We start from the raw sequence: 27,361 nt of genomic DNA, 5'->3' as shown, positions 1-27,361 counted from the left end.
GGCAATATCGCGGCGAGAGCTTATTCAAATATTTGTATATAAAGTAAAATCACAAAAATACTGAACTTAGAGGAAAATCAATTCGGAAAATCCATAATCACATGGCAAAATCAAATAACAAAACGCATCAAAAACGAATGGACAAGAACTGTCATATTCCTGACTTGGTACAGGCATTTTCAAATGTAGAAAATGGCGAATTAAACCTGGTTCTAAAGCGCTAACCTTCTCACTTTAATGACAGTCTCATCAAATTCCATTATATAATTGTCAGTATAGTTTTAAAATCAGACAAAATATTCTACGATAAACTTAAATTCAAGACTAAAGCATATTATTTATTTACAAATAAAATTCAAACACTAAGATTACGTGATAAAAACTAAAATCACCATGAACACGGTATTGTTAAAGTAATGATTAATCTAATTCATTTCCCATATTGCCCAGATATATCTTATGATGTAGTACTGTCTGTTTGGTGTAATTTGTCACATTCTGCAACCAGTATTTCCTTTGAATTTACCTTTCTGGTCTTGAACACGTTAATCCAGATCAAGTCCAATAATTCACAAAGTGACAATAAACTAGCGCCAAGAAACAATCCCATTGAACCTCCAATATCACCTGAATAATATATAGCAGCAATAAAATAATATAAAAATATCTCTCAAAAATAATGATATTGTCTCTCTAGACAGTCCGTATAAAATCATGGAAAAATCTATAAAATATAACAAAATTTTTTCTAAGAAATAAAAGATTAAAGGATATGTATTCATTAGAAAAAAGTAATACATAAGTCCAAGCTGTAAAGATAAATGGTTTCTGCGAATAAATCAAAAGAATTAGGTCCATTTAGGGACTTAAATTCAAGCTTTAATATGACAAAACCAACAAATCTGCTGTAAAATATCTATTCTCAGATTGTTTTTGTCAAAAATGAAAGTTGCCGAATCCGTGTTCATTCTCAAATTTTATATTATGTTATTTACTATTATCAAATACAACTTAAATTTAGATATTAAGAATGATCACAAAGGCAGCCACTTCAATATAAGACGAAACCGTCTAAAATTTAACTTAAATTATTCAGAAAAAGTAAAATCACAAAAATACTGAACTCCGAAGAAAAATCAAAACGGAAAGTCCCTAATCAATTTAGCATCGCTTAATTAATGATGCTAGTACCCATATGTGTGCATTGTATTGTCAAAACAGCCCATGTCTATGTAGCAGAAGTATTCTACTTTCCAATAAATAGCTAAAAAGGTCACATGTTTTAGAAATCTGCTATATTTTGGGGCCAAAAAGTGGTCTTCCTGATTTAAAGCTCAAAACTTCATTGGTTCTAATATCGAATAATACACAGAATCGTAGGTACAATGAATTGTCGTTAAAAACGAAGGTTAACAAACAGATAACTGTTAAATGAAGCTGTGGAAGACATTCAACACAGTTTTTTGACATATTATAAAATATCAGGTTTATGGTTTAAGCTTTGTGATCGGATTTATAACCAACCACAACTAATAATTCAATTAAATAAGAATATTATTGTATTTAGAAAATTTAGAAAAATACAACAAAGGCAACAATATACCGGTGTTCAAATGTCATAAATCGTTTGAGAGAAAACCAATCCGGGTTGTAAACTAAACCGTGGGAAACACATTAATCATAATAGGAAAACAAACAAACTACAGGAATACCAAAGTGGGGGGAAAATAACGCTAACATACAAAAAAACCGAACTATTTGGAAACAACTGTCATATTCCTGATTTGGTACCGTAAGGGACATTTTTAGAAAAAAACCAATGGTGGGTTGAACCTGGTTAAATGGTTTGGCAAAACCCTACTATAGGCTAATGATAAACATATATCGCTGAAATGACAACATGTCAAAAATACAGAACAAATACACACACTTCTGATCTCATAGAGAAACGCACAAACAAGTTATATGATAGTCTACGTAACATGCAAACTGCTGAAAAACAACGTACACATTTCATCAACGACATACACCAAAGGGTTTAAAAAAAACAGTAACGTGCTACCGTAACTAAAATGTAATCACGAATACAATTATTTTCACAAAACTAGCCCACAGAATTCTTAAGACAATGATGTTATGGAAAGGCAATTTTATAATAATTTGGACTTCAAAAAATAATACATAACATATTATAAAACCGAAACCATAACAGAAACAAAAATATTTTTTTTGTTGTTGTAAAAGTTACCTGATTTAAATTTTAAAAAACAATGCCTTAGCCAACATTTTAAAAAGCAAGCAAGCCAAATCATGAAAATTACAGGCAGTACGAAAACATCTTCATTTCTGTGATCTAGTTTCATTTCTTATTTTTAATACACATTATTTCTACTCACAGAACAGTGAAAATGTATCGAAAGCCACTTGTTGAGTAATTTCTTGATAGTTCATTTGTCTGTAGAATACGTCGATTTGAGCAAAGTTCTCCCTGTCGAAACAAATTGTTATATACTAAGGACTTATTAAATATTTCAACAACAAATTGTTATATGCTAAGGACTTACTTAATATTTCAACAACAAATTGTTATATGCTAAGGACTTACTTAATATTTCAACAACAAATTATTATATGCTAAGGACTTAAGAAATATTATAACAACAAATTGTTATATACAAAGGACTAACAAAATATTTCAACAACAAATTGTTATATGCTAAAGACTTACTAAGCATTTCAACAACAAATTGTTATATGCTAAGGACTAACAAATTATTTCAACAACAAATTGTTATAATTATAATGCTAAGGACTTACTAAATATTTCAAAAACAAATTGTTATATGCTAAGGACTTACTTAATATTGCAACAACAAATTGTTATATGCTAAGGACTTACTTAATATTTCAACAACAAATTGTTATATGCAAAGGACTAACAAAATATTTCAACAACAAATTGTTATATGCTAAAGACTTACTAAGCATTTCAACAACAAATTGTTATATGCTAAGGACTAACAAATTATTTCAACAACAAATTGTTATAATTATAATGCTAAGGACTTACTAAACATTTCAACAACAAATTGTTATATTGTAAGGACTTACTAAATATTTCCAATTCTATTGCTTTTCTTTATTTCCCATCTTTCAGTTTTCATCAAATCTTTATGATTTAGTTTAGACTTATTTTTAATAGGGTTAATTTTAAACTACTGGCATTGCACAAAAGATGTACACTAATGTGTAATGCAGGTGTGACAAAGTAGCTTTCGGAGTGGAGATACAGGTGCAATACATTTATCAATTATATATCTGTTTAACTCTTAAGAGTCATTTTAAACAAAAATTGTGTCTCTTAAATTTGGTCCTCACATCTACGTAAAAATGCAAAAAAAATATGATATTGTTGATAATAAACGACCAAATAGAATTAAAATATATTCCATGCATGTGCTCACCTGATGTACTGTGCATCTAATTTTAATGTGCTTAAATATTCTTGGAAATATGCAATGACATCATCAGTTGACTTTACAAATTCAAGTCCTTTTTCTCCTACTATGCCGTAAAAATTTACTGTTTCAATATATTCGGTGTAGTTCTTCTCAATTTCTATTAGAACGTCAGTGAAATTTTGCAAAAACTGGACATTGCCTGTGTAATTATAGTAAGTAAATGAATCTTCATCTTCTATAACAGTTTTATAAATCTGAATAGCTAGGGATTTCATTTCCACCAAAATATTTCTCAATGCAGATTCTTCTGTTAAAAGTTCGAGCAGCAAAGTTTGTAAATTTGATGTCCCTTGTAACATGTCACCTGAAGTGAAATTTTCGGCGATTTTATACTTTAAACCGTTTCCATCGTGCAGATATTCGTGGACTAAGTCATGACCCACGTGAATCGGTTCAAATAGTGTTTCTTCGACTGTTTCTATCTTTGTGTCAATTGATTCAATATTCGTCGTTGCTGATACAATGACATCTTTTAATCTATAGCAACTTCTTTCAAATTCATCTTTCCTACTTTTCAATACATTCAAGGGGTTTTCTATAACTTCATTATATACAAACTGTCGAGCATTTAACCAATTTTCTATAGCTGTTTGAAATGATTGTACATATGTTTCTAATTCAGAAGCGTTAACGGTACTATGAAAAAAAGACTCATTGTTTAATCTTTTAAGACTGTTTAAAATTTCGATCGTCTCAAAAAGGTGCGTTTTATACATTTCGACATTACCTGACGTTTCATTGCTCAGAATCAACGACTCTTTCATTAAATGTTTGGGAATGACATACGCGTTATCCTTCTTTGGTAAATTCTTGTATTTATAACTAAAAATCTGTATACCAGTGTCGTAGCCTGTGATCAGTCTTGTATAGTTCGAAATAGTCCTTCGGATTATTTCTATCCTGTTATCTAAGACGTTCAATGTATCCAGATACATACTTTCTCGAAGAGACGTTTTGGACATATCAAGATTTTGAAGATATTTTATTTTATGCTCAATTGATAGAATATACTCTTTGTATCCTAAGGCAACAATATGGGCATGACGTTCTTCAAATGCATCCCTATATCGGACGAAACTTTTAAGTACAACATACTCTTGATATTCATATACAAACAATTTCCATTCACAGACCGATGTGATATGATCGGACTCTTCTTCCAATGAATGTTCCAAAGTGTGAATAGCATTATGCAGTTCATTTTCAAATAAAGATTCTATTTCTTCAAATTTTTCATCAAAATTTTCTGCGACTTCGTGTAGCTCTTCAAATTTTACTTGGTCCATGCGGGAAGTCACTTCCTTAGCTTGTATCAGCTTCTTAGCGAGACTGACCGAGTTATTTTTGTTTAAGAATTTGTCGATAGCGTACTCTGATATGGTTGCATATGATAAATCGGTTTCAAAATCATGCATTGAACATGGAATTGGACAATTGCATGTTTGTTCAGCTAGTGACATAAATGAAGCTAAAAAACAGAAAGCATTGTAAAGTGATAGACCCCTATTAAGCATAAACAGGTTTATTTATTAAAAAGGCATATCATCTCAAGCGCTGTAACTTTTGTATCATCTTATTTAGAAATTGAAAAAAATGATTTTATATTTGGCTACTGTCGTAAAAATGTTGATATGAAAATTATTAAAGACAGTTGTATGACACGGTGTGGCTGTATTGTGTTCCTGGGTTAAAGGAATATATGAGAGGTTTTCTTCCGGTTTTACACAATGATTTTTTTGTGTCGTGACGTTGCTTTTCCATCGTCGTACTGGCGCACTTCTTATTCATATAGATAAATACTCTAACATTGTTTGGAACATTATGGATATATATATTTTATGCTATATACTCATATATTCAAGACAAAGAAGGCAATGTCTTATATCATCTTATAAACGATATGATATAATATGCTTACTGTGGTCACTATTTGATTATATTTGCAACTGCAGGTATATTTTCAATCTTATTTATACATATCATGATTATGTTATTGTGATAATATTTTTAGTTATTTGTATAACATAAAAAGCTTACAAATAAGTTGTTCCAAGCAAGTGTAGTATTCATAGATATCGCAGATTTCTGGTTTGCCTGTAAGTGAATTAAAAAAAAAAATTACAGCAAAAAGGAAATAAAGTTGCAATATCATAGAACTGAATTGAATTATTAATGTGAAAATTAAACATCAAATAATGGTTTGCAAGAAACAATGACATTAACATACACGCTAATGTATCAGATTACATGTATCGATGTTTTTGAGGTTTAATGGGTTTTAATATATGATACAGTAGTAAAATGTACAAAGAAAAAGTGTCCAATGGTCTTTGGATACCAACGTGACTTGTGTACGTTATTGTTAAATAAAATAACTTCCGCAATAGTGGGACATTTGTGTAATAGGGAGACTAGTGATGACAATTCTTCGATCGATTTGAATGTGAAATACCATTAATCATTTAATTCTTGACTTGGATATGTTAGCAAACATCTTTTTTCTGAAGAAATAATGTAGACGATTCCCTAAATACAATGGGAACATTTAGAAACAGTCATTCGAACAACGATCATAACCATGGATATTTTTGTTAGCCGGGAACAGTAAAAATCTTAAATGTTGGTTTACTGCTTATTCACAGTCATCAAAGACCGAATTATGTAGAAAAAAATACCAGGATATGATTTTTACTAAACAGATAGGTCGCGTTCGTTCATTAAACCTATTTAAACAGTTCCATTTTTTAAAGTAAGTGTAACAGAGTGAAAAATGATGCCATTTAAAATAAACTGCCTACCATGTTTATGTGGCATATAAATATGTCTACAACCACATGTCTCTTCGGCTAATGTTGATAAACAATCCATTTTACAACCAATTTTGGAATACCTTTCCAAATATTTCAGGTCTCTTTCACTGCATTTCCCGTGTGGCTCGGGTAAGTTGTTAACCTTATGAAAAGCAATTAAATATATTTTAACAAATAAAATAAAATAGAGGATGAAAATGGGGAATGGTTCAAAGAGACAACAAGCCGACCATAGAACAGACAACAACAGAAGGTCGTCAATAGGTCTTCAATGCAGTGAGAAACTCCCACGCCCTGGGGCGGCTTCAGCTGGCCCCTAAACACACGTATAAATACTAGTTCAGTGATAATGGTCGTCATACTAAAATTCCAAATTATACACAAGAAACTAAAAAATTAAAAAAACATACAAGACTAAAAAAAGAACAGAGGTTCCTGACATAAGATTGGCGCAAAAATGCGGCGGTGTTAAACTTTTTATTTTATATCTCAACCCTCTCCCTATACCCCTTGCCAATTCAAAAAAAGTAGTATGCACAGTAAAATTCAGTTAAAGAGAAGTCCGATGACAGAAGAGGGTAAAAACATGTTCTCTAAAACACATTATTTCCTTACATTATTTTACACAGGATTTGTTTCCCCCACGATGCATGTGACTATATAACAATATTAAGTTTATTCCTCATACCAGCCAGTGAAATGATAACACACACCATAACTGATTTTTTGGAACAACAAAGAATGAAATTAAGAAATTCATTTTTCAGATGTTTTTGACCAATTGTGTGAACATATATATAGAACTTGGAGTTGCGATAGGGACGCTAAAGTGAATTGTTTTCGCCTATGATCCTTTCGCTGATGAGTAATGGTCTAGTTTTGAATCAACACCTGTGTAATCATTTTAAAAACTAAGTTTCTGTCATATAGATTTGCATTAATTTTTGTCCGTATTTACTTTATTTTGTAATCCTTGTTGCCTGTTATGTATGTATATGGTTTGAATCAAAATGTCGTAAAAAGGAAAATTGATTATGAATTTTGTTAAGCTGGTTTGCCATACGAATTAGGATTATATGAAAGTCGTACACTGTTTTTATATATGTCATCTGTCAGTACACTTTGTATATTAAAGTTAAACCGATAACTTTTATTAATTCATACTTTTAAATGGTGTTTGTAACATTTGAAAAATAAAAAAAACGTTTCATATTATGTACTCTTTAGAACAAGCTAAATGAGAGATCATCCTTTATAATGATTTTGAAGTATATCACGATTGGTACTCCCGAATTATTTATTTGCATCATATTGAATTATAAATGCAAGATAATACATACAAGACGGAAGATAACCGTTTTAATGTTTTATTACGTAAAAATAAAGAATTACTTCTCTCTTAAAAACCTTTTTTTTTTTAGAATCCGTCTAGTCTGGATTTCATATTACCCGTCCCATGTACAAGAAACAAAGTTAGTGTATCATTCAAACAGAGAATTGTCTCTTATTTTTAGAAAATTTAAAGCTGTTTATTATGAAATTCCTGTACCTATATGTAACTCTATAATTTCGGAGCCAATTTAGTACCGTCATATTTTCTTTAAAAAAAAAAAGAAGAGTCGGTTTACTTTTTAAAGTCAGTATATGTTTTCTATAGGGTGTTAAATGACAATATTATTACGGGTTTTGTTTTCATACATACCTCTAGTAGTTTTACCCCAATGAAGACATGTGAACCAATTGATACAGCTTGTCCTAAATCATGAACCATAGGGATATCGGCCCCATCATGCAACAGGAATTTTAGCCCGGCAGAATTGTGGGGGCCAGGCATATACTCATTCTGTTCAACATTTAGTTTTAACCGTAAACCATTCTCCACACCTGAAAAAAATAATATTAAAACTTTGTTTTATATTTCTTAAACCTTGCTTTCCATTGAATAACATCGTATTCCTTTTATTTAAGTTTATACTGTGAAATAAGTAAAGTGCCTAACGAATGGCTTAGAACCGAACTACTGAAAACCGTCGTTGAAAATAATTTGGAAAAAAACAATATGGTATAGTCGTTACCCACATACAATATAAACCCTAAAAATTATTCAAATGAAACAAATAAATAATTGACCCCTATGGTATAAAACAAAATACATTTTAATTTTCGTTTCGGTGAAACAAAATTAATGTCGTGAAATTGGTATTCTGGCTGGGACTATGAACACAGAAATAATGAGATATGGTATTAATAACATTGAGAATGGAAATGGGGTATGTGTCAAAGAGACAACAACCCGACCAAAGAAAAAACCAACAGCAGAAAGTCACCAACAGGTCTTAATGCCATTGAGACAACTTTATACACCAAAGGAGATCGATAAAAGTGTATTTATGTCAATGTAGTTTCAATTTTGTTTTCAAGTTATTATAAACCACAGTTTGTACCACTACTTTTAAAACACACCTTTTCAAATCTGTACAGTACATTTATTCAGATACTTTCTGGTTCTTGATATACAAATTTTTCATTGTTATGTATAACACAACCCACGACTCCTTGCGTAGAAGAGGGTTTTCCATTGGTTTCATCGTCTTCAGTGTACAGTTTTATATAATATAAAAATAAGGAGTTGTGGTATGATTGGAATTTGGACAAATATCATTAGTTTTGAAAGACTTCGGATCACCGTAATGACTTCGACAATGATCAAAAGTCATATCATATTGAAAACAATTAAAGAAAAGGCAACAACTCAAAGAAGAAAATATGCCTCATACATGTACCGATACAGGAGTAAATGTGGTTACTAAAAGCTACTTCAGAGTCTTATGTCATCTCGTAAATATACAAACCCTGTCCTCCCAAAGATATTTGTATATGACATCTCATATTTCAATGAACTAATTATATTAAATTCTTAGTAATTTGTTTACATAAAAAAAAGTTAAAGTTTCAATTTCCCACTTGGAGTATTTAAGAATTAAATGCTTCTTTAAATTGTAATTTCATTTGGGTGTAAAAGCGTTGACCTAAGTACATTTTGTATGAAGCGCGAACGTACTTCGTTCTAAAAACGTGCGCACGGTTCAGTCTTTTACAACCTTATGAAGTTACAAAAAGAGGCATTTTAAAACTTATATAGTAGCATTTTATTTAGTAAGGATCACGAAAACACGATTTTTATCAAGTTTTTATTTAATTTGCCTTAAAGTTTTCACTTTATTGTGGGACCTCGTGGCATCCTGAATAATACATTTTATTGTGTTTTGAAGTTGATTAAGGAATAACGCGGGATTGCAGTTGGCAAATCAGAATATCGTATTATAATGAAACATACATCTAATGTTATTATTAAAGTAGAATTCGGAACATAATTCCCCTTTTTGTATCAACAGCTTTATTAATGAAAGTTACATTTATACTTTTTCAAGATTGTAATAAGGTCACACAAGGCTTTGGATTTTTAATTTAAGCTTCAATTTCTATTCACTATTTTATCTTGGCTCCGCAATATAAGGTTCAGCTGTTGTCTGTTCTATGGTCGGGCTGTTGTCTCTTTGACACATTCACCATTTCCATTCTCAATTTTACTGAAAACAGTATTTACCTGGTGATGAAACTGACACATCTTTTTTATTCCATGTATAACAGACTCCATGGTCTGTCAAACTGATCTCAAAGTCTTCTGGTCCACACTTATTACCTTTCCAAATGCATCTACAATGCATAAATGATTAAAATCAACTATAGGAAGGTCACACAGAATTGTATACATCGACTAAGGGACGTGATCAGAAGTTCAATGTAGGATTTAAAAAAAAAGCTTAATTCATATAGTTTATTCAACGACCCCCCCCCCCCCCCCCCCTGTTAACTATTTGGGGCAAAAATTGATTGACCAATAAGGATATACATGAAAATCGATGTCAATTAAACAAATCTATCAGTATCATTCAACCTATGCCAACATTTTGAAATTTAGTTATAAAATTGTGTGAAAAAATGTTGGCATAGGTTGAATAATTTGTTACAGATTAAATGTTATAAAAACATAAATTAATTAGGGGCTAATCAATCTACAACCAGTTTAAACCTAGCGTTAAAGAATACTCAATATAATTTTTTTTACAAGTTTTAGTGAAAATGTAGGTAATTGGGTGTGTTGAGGATATCTATTTCACAAATGTATTAGTTTGTGTATTTCATAAAGACTGACTCCTGTAAAATATCTAGTAAGTTACATGTTCACTATTAATTCCAACACATACAGAGAATAAAACGAATTTCACTAATATGATTGTCTCAATAGTCATACTATAAGATATGATGCTGCATCTGTAAAATCAACTGGTGTCATGTTCAACTTTATCCTTGAGTCTCTAGGACCAGTTTCACAAAACTATCTCAGGAGTAAGGATAGTTTAACGGCATATTCAAGTCTTTAGTGGGTTTTACAAAGTGGTCCTTAATTTGGACATCTTTTAATGTTGGTCACAAAGTAATGACTCCACGAGAGTTTGTTTATAAAAATTACTCATTTTATATATTAATTTTGCAAATTATCATCAATTTGGATGATGGAGTTCCAAGTTAGAGACACAAATTTAACCATAAATCTCACAACTTGATATAATGAAATAAAACAAACATGGAGAATTTGAATTTTTATAAACTAAAACAAAGTAAATAAATAGAGCACTGTCTCACTGGAAAGTTGAACCAAAAAATCATATTTTTTTTTTAACTTATTTTAAATTTTATATTTTAAAATTACTTTGATTTAAAAAGTTTCTGCTAAAGTATGTTATATTTGTATATTTTGTTGAAGTATGCTTCATATCTAATTCATGTACAACAAAATAATGAACAAAATTTAAAAATTTGCACAAATGAAATAGCTTTTTTCTCTTTTTTTCTCATGTATTGTTATATTTAAGTATTAGATTTTAGAAATTTAGTCTTCACAAGTATTGTTATATTTAAATATTAAATTTTAGAAATTTAGTCTATTTTTTTTATAATTTTTATAATGATATTTAGTTCAACTCAATTTTTTTAGTATCAAGGGTTTTATTTTACAATTTTTGTCTTTTAGAATTTTTTTGATATTTCCATTTTTACTACAACATAATTTTGCAAATTACTTTATTTTTGTTTTGAATTTCTAACTAATTATGAAGAGTAATATTTAATGCTAAAATATACTGACTGTATTTTACCTTTCATTAATCAATAATTGTTATAACAACACCTATTGTATTTTGTTTGTAGGCATAGGTTGAATATATTTTTATCAAATGTTGGCATAGGTTGAAGACACCGTTGACACCCACCCCAAACTATTCGAATTAAGTTTTTTATCCTTCATTGATTTTTCATGTCGTTCCTAAGTTTTTTTTTTATATACTTTGTTTTCAATTAAGGTTAATTTCAAAATCGATGTGAACTGTATTTCAATATATAGAACTACTTTGTGAATGGTCCAATTTAAAGATTTAAAGGTATTAATGAAAAATCTTATATTACTCAAAAATTAAATCTTCTTTTTGATGAGCTGACGATAGGTAAAGGTTTTCTAGTGATATATTTCCTCCTTCTTTCAATATAAATGTAGTATTTACTGTCCCATCAGACGAGTGCATGGCTTCTAATAGACGATACCGGCCGAGATCTGCAGCAAGACTTGCTCTGTTGATAAAAAAAAAATACAGGTTCGATGTTTTTATTATATGTACAGTGTAGTCTTAAAGACTAAAGTCGGTTCATTATTTGACTTTCACATGGTCGTTTCAGTACCAGAATCAGGACAAACAAGACAATTTAATTTTAAAATTATAAGTCCTCCCCACCTTATTACCAATATGACAATTTCAACTGCATATTGGATACATTATCATCCTCATTCGTTTTTTCAGAGCTTTCAGCTGCTACCCAGACTCTCAAAATTGTCACCATTGTCTGAGCAGAAAGTTGATGAACAAGGGTTGTGTCAAAAAAAGTTTCGGCCTTTATCTAAAAAAATCATCGGTAAGATTCCAAGACCGTGTTCATAAATATTTTCCTTATCAACATAAAAAATAATCATCATAATGGTCTGGAAGTATAGATGCTATCAACTGACGTTGTTTATCATATAAATACATGTTAAAGTGTTTCTTTTTATTTGTCTATGTATATTTCTGACCTTTACTGTTTACTTTATTTTGGGAAAAAATATTTTGTGTTGGCTAGGTATTTTATACATGCCACCGTTGTGTGTTTGTGCAATAATCATTTTCTGTATTCTTGCCATTTAAATTTTGCTTATGTGCTTTGTCTATATAGTGTTTATTTACCATTTTGTTTTTCTTTTGTTGGCATAGTTGTTCGTTTTCATAGTAATAAAGATAATAACATAATATTCACTGCATTATGTCCAAATATAGCAGACATTTACTTTTTCTGAATATTTACTTCAAGCCAACGATTCGCCGATATGTAGTGTACTCAGCTTGACCATTCTCGTATAAATCGGTTGATTGCAATTACGCAAGTAAGAAGGAGAAAACAAAATTGACAGAAAGAGTCAATAAAGGTAAACATCGCGCTCCGTCATTGAAATTATCAATATCTTAGTGATGGTATACACATGTTTACCTGAATATCCGTGTTTCTTTGTTGATTGTTTACAAAAGTGACAATCGGTAACTTCGACTTCAAAATACGGATATCAATTATCTGCCATATTTCACAACACTGACCGGGTGAAATATTTGGTTGATGATTATAAAACACTGATGCGAGAAGATTGATAAAATCGTGCACAGAAGACTAAGTTCGCAATATATATGTATGCATTAGTTCAATTGGATTGACCCTTTTTTCAACAGTTGATCGTTCCATATCACTTTAATATAATTATGTATTGTATAAAAAGCATATTTGTGATTATAATTAGTTATAAAAGGTAATTTTATACGTCAGACGTGCGATTCGTTTACCTAAGACTAATCAGTAAACCATATTCTAAATTTATGTGTGGATATTCAGTCAAATTTATTTATTATCATAGATCTATGCAATTACATATATTATTTTGGTTTATCAAAGTGTAAACATTCATATGTCATTACTATTTGACAACAGTACCAATCATTTCATGGCACTTGAAATGTCTTTTTTTTTTTAGAACGCTTGGTACTATTATCACCACATACAAATGTATAAAGAAATAAACATAAAAAGCAAATCGGTCAAAATTATTTGAGTTGAATTTTATTTGAGGATTTTAAATAAAGCAAAGAGAGCACGCGTTGTTTTTTTTAACAAAAGACAATATATAACACCTATACAGTGTGCCTGTAATAAGTCAGGAACCTCTAGGTTGCCGTTTATTTATGTCTGTTATATTTGTTTTTCTTAAATCCTTTTTTCATAAATTCAGCTGTTAGTTGTTTCATTTGAATTGTTTCATACCTTTAAAAGCCGACTATATATGGGGTTTTCTCCTTATTGAAACTTGTACGATTACCTTTAATTACTCATATCTACTTCATTTGAACTTTGATGGATAATTAGGTCTTTCCACCTTTCCGTGGAAAGACCTATTGTATTTGTTCTGATTATTAGGTCTTTCCACCTTTCCGTGGAAAGACCTATAGGTTTTGTTCTGATTATTATTAGGTCTTTCCACTTTTCCGTGGAAAGACCTATTGAATTTGTTCTGATTATTATTTTTTTTTTTTTTTTTTTTCTTCCGCCTAAATTTTTTTCTTGCGTAGTATTGATGTTTCAAAAGATGTCGCTTAGATATTTGGAATATGATGTCGTATAGTTTATACCCTTTAAAAATTTACAACTGCGTAACAAAATACTTTACGTTGTAAGAGTTATCTCCCCAAACACTGTTTTTCTTGTGGCCACTACTCCTTCGCAACCGTAAAAGATTACGACAATTTTTTTTTACCAAATTGCTCGTTACTTCTTCAGGATTAGGATATTCATTTGAACCGAAGCTTTCCGGAGACTCCATATGAGAGTTATTTCCCCTTATGCATTTGATATAAGTGATATGCGTTTCTAACTGGTAAACCATCAGTGATATAGGCCTAGAGTCTTTGGATTTAAGCTATTTGGTCCAAAAAAATGAAAATAAGGTCAAGGTCAAAGGTCAAGGTCATATTCTTAATTTTGATTTTGGCTTATTTTCTCTTATTTTCAACAACCATGAAAGATATTGACAAATTATTTTTACTAAATTGTGAGTTGCGACATGTTGTAACTCATAAATTTTGGTTGGATGGGTGCGTAAACAATAAATGAGAGTTTTCGCCCATCTTATATTTAAAATTATGCCTAAAGTGATATAACTCATTAACCATACATATAACAGACCTAGGGTCTTTTTATTTGAGGTCTTTGGTTAGTGACCTTGAAATTGAGGTCAAGGTCAAAGGTTAATAGGACGTTCTAGATTTTGACCTTTGCATTAAATTCATATTTATACATTATAAAGTCATAGGAACTGACATTTTAGATTGATTTTTAATATTTTTATAATAAAATAGAACTTTACTTGTGGAAAGACCTTCAATTGTTCTTTGAACAATTGGTTTTTAATTATTTTTTTTTTCTTCCGCCTAAATTTTATTCTTGCGCAGTATTGATGTTTCAAAAGATGTCGCTTAGATATTTGGAATATGATGTCGTATAGTTTATACGCTTTAAAAAATTACAACTGCGTCACAAAATACTTTACGTTGTAAGAGTTATCTTCCCAAATACTGTTTTTCTTGTGGCCACTACTCCTTCGCAACCGTAAAAGATTACGACAAATTTATTTTACCAAATTGCTCGTTACTACTTCAGGATTAGGATATTCATTTGGACCGAAGTTATCCGGAGACTCCATATGAGAGTTATTTCCCCTTATGCATTTGATATAAGTGATATGCGTTTCTAACTGGTAAACCATCAGTGATATAGGCCTAGGGTCTTTGGATTAAAGTTCCTTGTTTCAAAAAAATGAAAATAAGGTCAAGGTCAAAGGTCAAGGTCATATTCTAAATTTTGAATTTGGCTTATTTTCTCTATTTTCAACAACCGTGAAAGATATTGACAAATAATTTTAACTAAATTGTGAGTTGCGACATGTTGTAACTTATACATTTTGGTTGGAAGGGTGCGTAAACAATAAATGAGAGTTTTCGCCCATCTTATATTTAAAATCATGCCTAAAGTGATATAACTCATTACCCATACATATTACAGACCTAGGATCTTTTTATTTGAGGTCCTTGGTTGGTGACCTTGAAATTGAGGTCAAGGTCAAAGGTTAATAGGACGTTCTAGTTTTTGACCTTTGCTTTAGATTCATATTTATACATCATAAAGTCATAGGAACTGACATTTTAGATTGATTTTTAATATTTTGATAATAAAATAGATCTTTACTAGTGGAAAGACCTTCAATTGTTCTTTGAACAATTGGTTTTTAATTAGGTCTTTCCACTTTTCCGTGGAAAGACCTATTGAATTTGTTCTGATTATTATTTTTTTTTTTTTTTTTTTTCTTCCGCCTTAATTTTTTTCTTGCGTAGTATTGATGTTTCAAAAGATGTCGCTTAGATATTTGGAATATGATGTCGTATAGTTTATACGCTTTCAAAATTTACAACTGCGTAACAAAATACTTTACGTTGTAAGAGTTATCTCCCCAAACACTGTTATTCTTGTGGCCACTACTCCTTCGCAACCGTAAAAGATTACGACAAATTTATTTTACCAAATTGCTCGTTACGTCTTCAGGATTAGAATATTCATTTGGACCGAAGCTATGCGGAGACTCCATATGAGAGTTATTTCCCCTTATGCATTTGATATAAGTGATATGCGTTTCTTACTGGTAAACCATCAGTGATATAGGCCTAGGGTCTTTAGATTTGAGGTCCTTGGTCCAAAAAAATGAAAATAAGGTCAAGGTCAAAGGTCAAGGTCATATTCTAAATTTTGATTTTGGCTTATTTTCTCTTATTTTCATTAACTTTATTAGATTTCGACAATTTTTTTTACTAAATTATTGGTTGCGACATGTCTCAACTTATGAATTTTGATTGGAAGGGTGCGTAGACAATAAATGGGAGTTTTTGCCCATCATATATTTAGAATTATGCGTTAAGTGATATTACTCATGAACCATACATAATACAGACCTAGGGTCTTTTGATTTGGGATCCTTGGTTTATGACCTTGAAATTGAGGTCAAGGTCATAGGTTAATTGGACGTTCTAGATTTTGACCTTTGCTCGAAATTCATATTTTTATATCATAAAGCCATAGCAACTGACATTTTTAACTGAATCTTAATATTTTCATATCAAAATAGATCCTTATTGGTTGAAAGACCTTCAATTGTTCTTTGAACAATTGGTTTTTAATTATTAGGTCTTTCCACCTTTCCGTGGAAAGACCTATTGTATTTGTTCTGATTATTAGGTCTTTCCACCTTTCCGTGGAAAGACCTATTGAATTTGTTCTGATTATTAGGTCTTTCCACCTTTCCGTGGAAAGACCTATTGTATTTGTTCTGATTATTAGGTCTTTCCACCTTTCCGTGGAAAGACCTATTGAATTTGTTCTGATTATTAGGTCTTTCCACCTTTCCGTGGAAAGACCTATTGTATTTGTTCTGATTATTATTATTATTATTATTATTATTTTTTTTTTTTTTTTTCTTCCGCCTAAATTTTATTCTTGCGCAGTATTGATGTTTCAAAAGATGTCGCTTAGATATTTGGAATATGATGTCGTATAGTTTATACGCTTTAAAAAATTGCAACTGCGTCACAAAATACTTTACGTTGTAAGAGTTATCTTCCCAAATACTGTTTTTCTTGTGGCCACTACTCCTTCGCAACCGTAAAAGATTACGACAAATTTATTTTACCAAATTGGTCGTTACTACTTCAGGATTAGGATATTCATTTGGACCGAACTTATCCGGAGACTCCATATGAGAGTTATTTCCCCTTATGCATTTGATATAAGTGATATGCGTTTCTAACTGGTAAACCATCAGTGATATAGGCCTAGGGTCTTTGGATTAAAGTTCCTTGTTTCAAAAAAATGAAAATAAGGTCAAGGTCAAAGGTCAAGGTCATATTCTAAATTTTGATTTTGGCTTATTTTCTCTATTTTCAACAACCGTGAAAGATATTGACAAATAATTTTAACTAAATTGTGAGTTGCGACATGTTGTAACTTACAAATTTTGGTTGGAAGGGTGCGTAAACAATAAATGAGAGTTTTCGCCCATCTTATATTTAAAATCATGCCTAAAGTGATATAACTCATTAACCATACATATTACAGACCTAGGATCTTTTTATTTGAGGTCCTTGGTTGGTGACCTTGAAATTGAGGTCAAGGTCAAAGGTTAATAGGACGTTCTAGATTTTGACCTTTGCTTTAAATTCATATTTATACATTATAAAGTCATAGGAACTGACATTTTAGATTGATTTTTAATATTTTGAAAAAAAAATAGATCTTGACTTGTGGAAAGACCTTCAATTGTTCTCTGAACAATTGGTTTTTAATTATTATTATTATTATTATTATTTTTTTTTTTTTTTTCTTCCGCCTAAATTTTTTTCTTGCGTAGTATTGATATTTCAAAAGATGTCGCTTAGATATTTGGAATATGATGTCGTATAGTTTATACGCTTTAAAAATTTACAACTGCGTAACAAAATACTTTACGTTGTAAGAGTTATCTCCCCAAACACTGTTATTCTTGTGGCCACTACTCCTTCGCAACCGTAAAAGAATACGACAAATTTATTTTACCAAATTGCTCGTTACGTCTTCAGGATTAGAATATTCCTTTGGACTGAAGCTATCCGGAGACTCCATATGAGAGTTATTCCCCCTTATGCATTTGATATAAGTGATATGTGTTTCTTACTGGTAAACCATCAGTGATATAGGCCTAGGGTCTTTAGATTTGAGGTCCTTGGTCCAAAAAAATGAAAATAAGGTCAAGGTCAAAGGTCAAGGTCATATTCTAAATTTTGATTTTGGCTTATTTTCTCTTATTTTCAACAACCGTGAAAGATATCGACAAATTCCTTTTACTAAATTGTGAGTTGCGACATGTTGTAACTTATAAATTTTGGTTGGAAGGGTGCGTAAACAATAAATGAGAGTTTTCGCCCATCTTATATTTAAAATCATGCCTATAGTGATATAACTCATTAACCATACATATTACAGACCTAGGGTCTTTTTGTTTGAGGTCCTTGGTTGGTGACCTTGAAAGTGAGGTCAAGGTCAAAGGTTAATAGGACGTTCTAGATTTTGACCTTTGCTTTAAATTCATATTTATACATTATAAAGTTATAGGAACTGACATTTTAGATTGATTTTTAATATTTTGATAATAAATTAGATCTTTACTTGTGGAAAGACCTTCAATTGTTCTTTGAACAATTGGTTTTTAATTATTATTATTATTATTATTATTTTTTTTTTTTTTTTTCTTCCGCCCAATTTTTTTCTTGCGTAGTATTGTTGTTTCATAAGATGTCGCTTAGATATTTGGAATATGATATCATGTAGTTTATACGCTTTAAAAACGGACAACGGCGTAACAAAATACTTTACATTGTAAGAGTTATCTCCCCAAACACTGTTTTTCTTGTGGCCACTACTCCTTTGCAACCGTTAAGGATTACGACAAATTTATTTTACCAAATTGCTCATTACATCTTCAGGATTAGGATATTCATTTGGACCGAAGCTTTACGGAGACTCCATATGAGAGTTATTCCCCCTTTTCCATTTAATTAAGTGAAATGCATTTATAAATGGTAAACCATAAGTGATAAAGACATAGGGTCTTTAGATTTGAGTTTCTTGGTCCAAAAAAATAAAAATGAGGTCAAGGTCAAAGGTCAAGGTCATATTCTAAATTTTGATTTTGGCTTATTTTCATTTATTTTCAAATAGCTTATGACATATCAACAAATAATTTTTCATAAATTGTTAGTCGCGACATGTCCTTACTTGTATATTTTGGTTGAAAGGGTGGGCAGACAATAAATGGGAGTTTTTGCCCATCTTACATTTAGAATTACCCTGAAAGTGATATTACTAATAAACCAAACATATTAAAGACCTAGGGTCTTTTGATTTAAGGCCCTTGGTTGGTGAACTTGAAATTGAGGTCAAGGTCATAGGTTAATATGACGTTCTAGATTTTGACCTTTGCTTTAAATTCATATAAATACATCATAAAACCATAGGAACTAACATTTTAAACTGATTTTTCATATTTCAATATCAAAATAGATCTTTACAAGTGGAAAGACCTACAATTGTTCTCTGAACAATTGGTTTTTAATTATTATTATTATTATTATTTTTTTTTTTTTTCTTCCGCCTAATTTTTTTTCTTGCGTAGTATTGATGTTTTAAAAGATGTCGCTTAGATATTTGGAATATGGTATCGTATAGAGTATACGCTTTAAAATTTACAACTGCGTAACAAAATACTTTACGTTGTAAGAGTTATCTCCCCAAACACTGTTTTTCTTGTGGCCACTACTCCTTCGCAACCGTTAAAGATAACGACAAATTTAGTTTACCAAATTGCTCGTTACAACTTCAGGATTAGGATATTCATTTGGACCGAAGCTTTACGGAGACTCCATATGAGAGTTATTCCCCCTTTTCCATTTAATTAAGTGATATGCATTTCTAAATTGTAAACCATAAGTGATAAAGACATAGGGTCTTTAGATTCGAGGTCCTTGGTCCAAAAAACTAAATATGAGGTCAAGGTCAAAGGTCAAGGTCATATTCTAAATTTTTATTTTTTTTTATTTTTGCTTATTTTCATTTATTTTCAAATACCTTATGACATATCGACAAATAATTTTTCATAAATTGTTAGTTGCGACATGTCCTTACTTGTTTATTTTGGTTGAAAGGGTGTGCAGACAATAAATGGGAGTTTTTGCCAATCTTACATTTAGAATTACGCGTAAAGTGATATTACTAATAAACCAAACATATTAAAGACCTAGGGTCTTTTGATTTAAGGTCCTTGGTTTGTGAACTTGAAATTGAGGTCAAGGTCATAGGTAAATATGACGTTCTAGATTTTGACCTTTGCTTTAAATTCATATAAATACATCATAAAGCCATTGGAACTAACATTTTAAACTGATTTTTCATATTTCAATATCAAAATAGATCTTTACTAGTGGAAAGACCTACAATTGTTCTCTGAACAATTGGTTTTTAATTATTATTTTTTTTATTTTTTTTCTTCCGCCTAATTTTTTTTCTTGCGTAGTATTTAGGTTTCAAAAGATGTCGCTTAGATATTTGAAATATGATATCATATAGTTTATACGCTTTAAAAATTTACAACGACAAAATAAAATACTTTACGTTGTAAGAGTTATCTCCCCTAACACTGTTTTTCTTGTGGCCACTACTCTTTCGCAACCGTAAAAGATTACGACAAATTTATTTTACCAAATTGCTCGTTACATCTTCAGGATAAGGATATTCATTTGGACCGAAGCTTTACAGAGACTCCATATGAGAGTTATTCCCCCTTTTTCATTTGATTCAAGTGATATGCATTTCTAACTAGTAAACCATAAGTGATAGAGACCTAGGGTCTTCAGATTTGAGGTCCTTGGTCCAAAAAAATGAAAATGAGGTAAAGGTCAAAGGTCAAGGTCATTTTCTAAATTTTGATTTTGACTTATTTTGACTTATTTTCAAATACCTTATGACATACCGACAAATAATTCTTCAGAAATTGTTAGTTGCGACATGTCCTTACTTGGTTGAAAGGGTGCGCAGACAATAAAATGGAGTTTTTGCCCATCTTACATTAAGAATAACGCGTAAAGTGATATTATTCATAAACCAAACATATTATAGACCTAGGGTCCTTTGATTTAAGGTCCTTGGTTTGTGACCTTGAAATTGAGGTCAAGGTCAAAGGTTAATAGGACGTTCTAGATTTTGACCTTTGCTTTAAATTCATATTTATTCTTATAAAGTCTTAGGAACTGACATTTTAGATTGATTTTTAATATTTTGATAATAATATCGCTTAGATATTTGAAATATGATATCATATAGTTTATACGCTTTAAAAATTTACAACGACAAAATAAAATACTTTACGTTGTAAGAGTTATCTCCCCAAACACTGTTTTTCTTGTGGCCACTACTCCTTCGCAACCGTAAAAGATTACGACAAATTTATTTTACCAAATTGCTCGTTACTTCTTCAGGATTAGAATATTCATTTGGACCGAAGCTATCCGGAGACTCCATATGAGAGTTATTTCCCCTTATGCATTTGATATAAGTGATATGTGTTTCTTACTGGTAAACCATCAGTGATATAGGCCTAGGGTCTTTAGATTTGAGGTCCTTGGTCCAAAAAAATGAAAATAAGGTCAAGGTCAAAGGTCAAGGTCATATTCTAAATTTTGATTTTGGCTTATTTTCTCTTATTTTCAACAACCGTGAAAGATATCGACAAATTATTTTTACTAAAATGTGAGTTGCGACATGTTGTAACTTATAAATTTTGGTCGGAAGGGTGCGTCAACAAGAAATGAGAGTTTTCGCCCATCTTATATTTAAAATCATGCCTATAGTGATATAACTCATTAACCATACATATTACAGACCTAGGGTCTTTTTGTTTGAGGTCCTTGGTTGGTGACCTTGAAATTGAGGTCAAGGTCAAAGGTTAATAGGACGTTCTAGATTTTGACCTTTGCTTTAAATTCATATTTATACATTATAAAGTTATAGGAACTGACATTTTAGATTGATTTTTAATATTTTGATAATAAAATAGATCTTTACTTGTGGAAAGACCTTCAATTGTTCTTTGAACAATTGGTTTTTAATTAGGTCTTTCCACCTTTCCGTGGAAAGACCTATTGTATTTGTTCTGATTATTATTAGGTCTTTCCACCTTTCCGTGGAAAGACCTATTGTATTTGTTCTGATTATTATTATTATTATTATTATTATTTTTTTTTTTTTTTTCTTCCGCCTAAATTTTATTCTTGCGTAGTATTGATGTTTCAAAAGATGTCGCTTAGATATTTGGAATATGATGTGGTATAGTTTATACGCTTTAAAAATTTACAACTGCGTCACAAAATACTTTACGTTGTAAGAGTTATCTTCCCAAACACTGTTTTTCTTGTGGCCACTACTCCTTCGCAACCGTAAAAGATTACGACAAATTTATTTTACCAAATTGCTCTTTACTACTTCAGGATTAGGATATTCATTTGGACCGAAGTTATCCAGAGACTCCATATGAGAGTTATTTCCCCTTATGCATTTGATATAAGTGATATGCGTTTCTAATTGGTAAACCATCAGTGATATAGGCCTAGGGTCTTTGAATTAAAGTTCCTTGTTTCAAAAAAATGAAAATAAGGTCAAGGTCAAAGGTCAAGGTCATATTCTAAATTTTGATTTTGGCTTATTTTCTCTATTTTCAACAACCGTGAAAGATATTGACAAATTATTTTAACTAAATTGTGAGTTGCGACATGTTGTAACTTATAAATTTTGGTTGGAAGGGTGCGTAAACAATAAATGAGAGTTTTCGCCCATCTTATATTTAAAATCATGCCTAAAGTGATATAACTCATTAACCATACATATTACAGACCTAGGAACTTTTTATTTGAGGTCCTTGGTCGGTGACCTTGAAATTGAGGTCAAGGTCAAAAGTTAATAGGACGTTCTAGATTTTGACCTTTGCTTTAAATTCATATTTATACATTATAAAGTCATAGGAACTGACATTTTAGATTGATTTTTAATATTTTGAAAAAAAAAAAATAGATCTTGACTTGTGGAAAGACCTTCAATTGTTCTCTGAACAATTGGTTTTTAATTATTATTATTATTATTATTTTTTTTTTTTTTTTTCTTCCGCCTAAATTTTATTCTTGCGCAGTATTGATGTTTCAAAAGATGTCGCTTAGATATTTGGAATATGATGTCGTATAGTTTATACGCTTTAAAAAATTACAACTGCGTCACAAAATACTTTACGTTGTAAGAGTTATCTTCCCAAATACTGTTTTTCTTGTGGCCACTACTCCTTCGCAACCGTAAAAGATTACGACAAATTTATTTTACCAAATTGCTCGTTACTACTTCAGGATTAGGATATTCATTTGGACCGAAGTTATCCGGAGACTCCATATGAGAGTTATTTCCCCTTATGCATTTGATTTAAGTGATATGCGTTTCTAACTGGTAAACCATCAGTGATATAGGCCTAGGGTCTTTGGATTAAAGTTCCTTGTTTCAAAAAAATGAAAATAAGGTCAAGGTCAAAGGTCAAGGTCATATTCTAAATTTTGATTTTGGCTTATTTTCTCTATTTTCAACAACCATGAAAGATATTGACAAATAATTTTAACTAAATTGTGAGTTGCGACATGTTGTAACTTATAAATTTTGGTTGGAAGGGTGCGTAAACAATAAATGAGAGTTTTCGCCCATCTTATATTTAAAATCATGCCTAAAGTGATATAACTCATTAACCATACATATTACAGACCTAGGATCTTTTTATTTGAGGTCCTTGGTTGGTGACCTTGAAATTGAGGTCAAGGTCAAAGGTTAATAGGACGTTCTGGATTTTGACCTTTGCTTTAAATTCATATTTATACATTATAAAGTCATAGGAACTGACATTTTAGATTGATTTTTAATATTTTGAAAAAAAAATAGATCTCGACTTGTGGAAAGACCTTCAATTGTTCTCTGAACAATTGGTTTTTAATTATTATTATTATTATTATTAATTTATTTTTTTTTTTTCTTCCGCCCAATTTTTTTCTTGCGTAGTATTGTTGTTTCATAAGATGTTGCTTAAATATTTAGATTATGATATCATGTAGTTTATACGCTTTAAAAACTGACAAAGGCGTAACAAAATACTTTACGTTGTAAGAGTTATCTCCCCAAACACTGTTTTTCTTGTGGCCACTACTCCTTCGCAACCGTATAAGAAACCGACAAATTTATTTTTCCAAATTGCTCGTTATATCCTTAGGATGTTCTGTTTCATTTCAACCGAAGCTATCCAGAGACTCCATATGAGAGTTATCCCCCTTTTATATATGATATCAGTGATATGCATTTCTAACTGGTAAACTATAAGTGATAGAGACCTAGGGTCTTTTGATTTAAGATCCTTGGTCCAAAAAAATGAAAATTAGGTCAAGGTCAAAGGTCAAGGTCAAATTCTAAATTTTGATTTTGGCTTATTTTCACCTTTTTTCATTAACCTTATAAGATAAGATATCGACAATTTTTTTTTACTAAATTGTTATAGTTGCGACATGTTGTAACTTATAGATTTGGTTCCAAGGGTGCGTAAACAATAAAAGGGAGTTTTCGCCCCTCTTATATTAAGAATTATGCGTAAAGTGATTTTACTCATGAACCATACATATTAAGGAACTAGTGTCTTTTTATTTGAGATGTTTAGTCTATGACCTTGAAATTGAGGTCAAGGTCATAGGTCAATTAGACGTTCTAGATTTTGACCTTTGCTTAAAATTCATATTTATACATCATTAAACCATAGGAACTGACATTTTCATCTGAATTTTAATATTTTCATATCTAAATAGATCCTTATTGGTTGAAAGACCTTCAATTGTTCTTTGAACAATTGGTTTTTAATTATTATTATTTTTTTTTTCTTCCGCCTAATTTTTTTTCTTGTGTAGTATTGATGTTTCAAAAGACGTCACTTAGATATTTGGAATATGATGTCCTCTAGTTTATACGCTTTAAAAATTTACAACTGCGTAACAAAATACTTTACGTTGTAAGAGTTATCTCCCCAAACACTGTTTTTCTTGTGGTCACTACTCCTTCGCAACCGTAAAAGATTACGACAAATTTATTTTACCAAATTGCTCGTTACATCTTAAACATTAGAATATTCATTTGGACCAAAGCTTTACGGAGACTCCAAATGAGAGTTATTCCCCCTTTTTCCCTTGATTCGAGTGATATGCATTTCTTATTAATAAACCATAAGTGATAAAGACCTAGGGTCTTCAGATTTGAGGTCTGGGGTTCAAAAAAATGAAAATGAGGTCAAGGTCAAAGGTCAAGGTCATTTACTAAATTTTTTATTTTGGCTTATTTTCACTTATTTTCAAATACCATATGACATATCGACAAATAATTTTTCATCAATTGTTAGTTGCGACATGTTCTTACTTGTATATGTTGGTTGAAAGGGTGCGCAGACAATAAATGGGAGTTTTGGCCCATCTTACATTTAGAATTACGTGTAAAGTTAAATTACTCATTAACCAAACATATTAAAGACCTAGGGTCTTCTGATTTAAGGTCCTTGGTTTGTGACCTTGAAATTGAGGTCAAGGTCATAGGTTAATAGGTCGTTTTAGATTTTGACCTTTGCTTTAAATTCACATAAATACATCATTAAGCCATAGGAACTAACATTTTAAACTGTTTTTTCATATTTCAATATCAAAATAGATCTTTACTAGTGGAAAGACCTACAATTGTTCTCTGAACAATTGGTTTTTAATTATATTAGATCTCCTTTTTTACAGTGTTGATTTAAAGGATCCTTATGTTTGAAAAAGGGGACCAATCTTTATATATGTGTATAAGAAAAAGCAACACTAACCAAGACATACATGATAATTACTTACTTGAATGCATTCTGGTTACACAGAGTAATTGCAGGAAACTTTAATGTTCTGTTAAAATTCATTTTCATGTTAACCGTCATTGGCCAGCTATAGTAGTACAACATACGATCAACAATCTGGAACACTAGCAGTCCAAAGAATAACAACATCAGACATAACCATACGATTCTACAATAAATTGCAAGACAATACATGTATGTACAAAAACAGGTATGTACATGGCTATGAGACAAAAATCATTTCCGTTTACTAAGGGTAACACCAGAAAAGCAAATGTATGTTTTTAAAATATTAGGTAACTAAGGTTAATTTTTTTTATATGACTCCCTCTGGCATGGTTGACCTTGAATGAATTTTGTTATTATATTTAGGTCCTTATAAAGGAGAAATAGAGGTTTCGGTTAAACGGAAATAGCAGGGGGGGGTATGTATACATGGTTAAGACTGTGTGTAGGTAAAATATAGACTAGCGCACTCTATAGAGTGCGAAAATAAAACATACATCGTAAAAAGGTACCAGAATTATCGCCTTTGTTTCAGTATTGAAGTAAAGACCATAGGTGGTAATTCCTTTGGTGACTAACAAAAAGGAAAGAAAACTGCATAGCTTCATGTTCAATAAAACAAAATCAAAATCACATTTTTGTTGTATCAACATGTATTAGTTTATGTCTTTGTGTATATACAGATCATCATCTATCAAATAGTGCAAAAAATGAAATAAATGTGGGAGTTGAATTAAAGTAAGTTCCTTAATGTCAAGAGATAATGACAAGTAGATAGATAATATTGAATATTCAAGATACATGCATACTTTTTCAATTACAGGATATATATAATCGTTGGTATTTAGAGACAGACTTTTTTGGGATGCCAACAAAAAAACAGAAACAGTACATATAGAATACTTGACAAGAAAAACTTGACAAAAATGAAAGCAAACTTTTCGTAAACATCAAATTTTAGTAAAATAAATGTATTTAACTATCTCTTGAATGAAGGTATGACTTCTAATATAATTGCAAATGAATATTAAAAAGAAAAGAAGTTACCTTTTCAGTGATGAAGAATTGGATTCACCAATGAAACGACATCCGTGAATAGTTGTACTGTTACTAAACTCAGTTAAAACTTTCTTCAGACGATTCCCAGCTTGCAAATCGTGACTTATTTTCTTCTCTGTAATGTCATTTTTACTAACACTATTTACATTTTGTACTATAAAAAGTTTATCGTTATATTCAGGAGAAAAATCCATCACTGTTTTCAT

At 30.7% G+C, this 27,361-nt stretch overlaps 1 protein-coding gene across 1 annotated transcript; it reads right to left on the bottom strand.

Annotated features, from left to right (window-relative positions):
- Nucleotides 1–325: 325 nt before the first annotated feature.
- On the bottom strand, nt 326–27,361 carry LOC134711008 (uncharacterized). Its single transcript, XM_063571435.1, has 10 exons — nt 27,144–27,361; nt 26,092–26,259; nt 11,858–12,019; nt 9,939–10,048; nt 8,034–8,215; nt 6,320–6,473; nt 5,559–5,615; nt 3,465–4,989; nt 2,397–2,488; nt 326–627 (listed from the first exon to the last, which is right to left on the bottom strand). The coding sequence occupies exons 1-10, from the start codon at nt 27,359–27,361 to the stop codon at nt 458–460; spliced, it is 2,838 nt and encodes a 945-aa protein (XP_063427505.1). The 3' UTR covers nt 326–457.

Source organism: Mytilus trossulus, chromosome 3, assembly GCF_036588685.1.
Source record: "Mytilus trossulus isolate FHL-02 chromosome 3, PNRI_Mtr1.1.1.hap1, whole genome shotgun sequence".
In the NCBI taxonomy this organism is placed as follows: domain Eukaryota; kingdom Metazoa; phylum Mollusca; class Bivalvia; order Mytilida; family Mytilidae; genus Mytilus; species Mytilus trossulus.
This window is presented reverse-complemented; position numbering and strand designations above follow the sequence as displayed.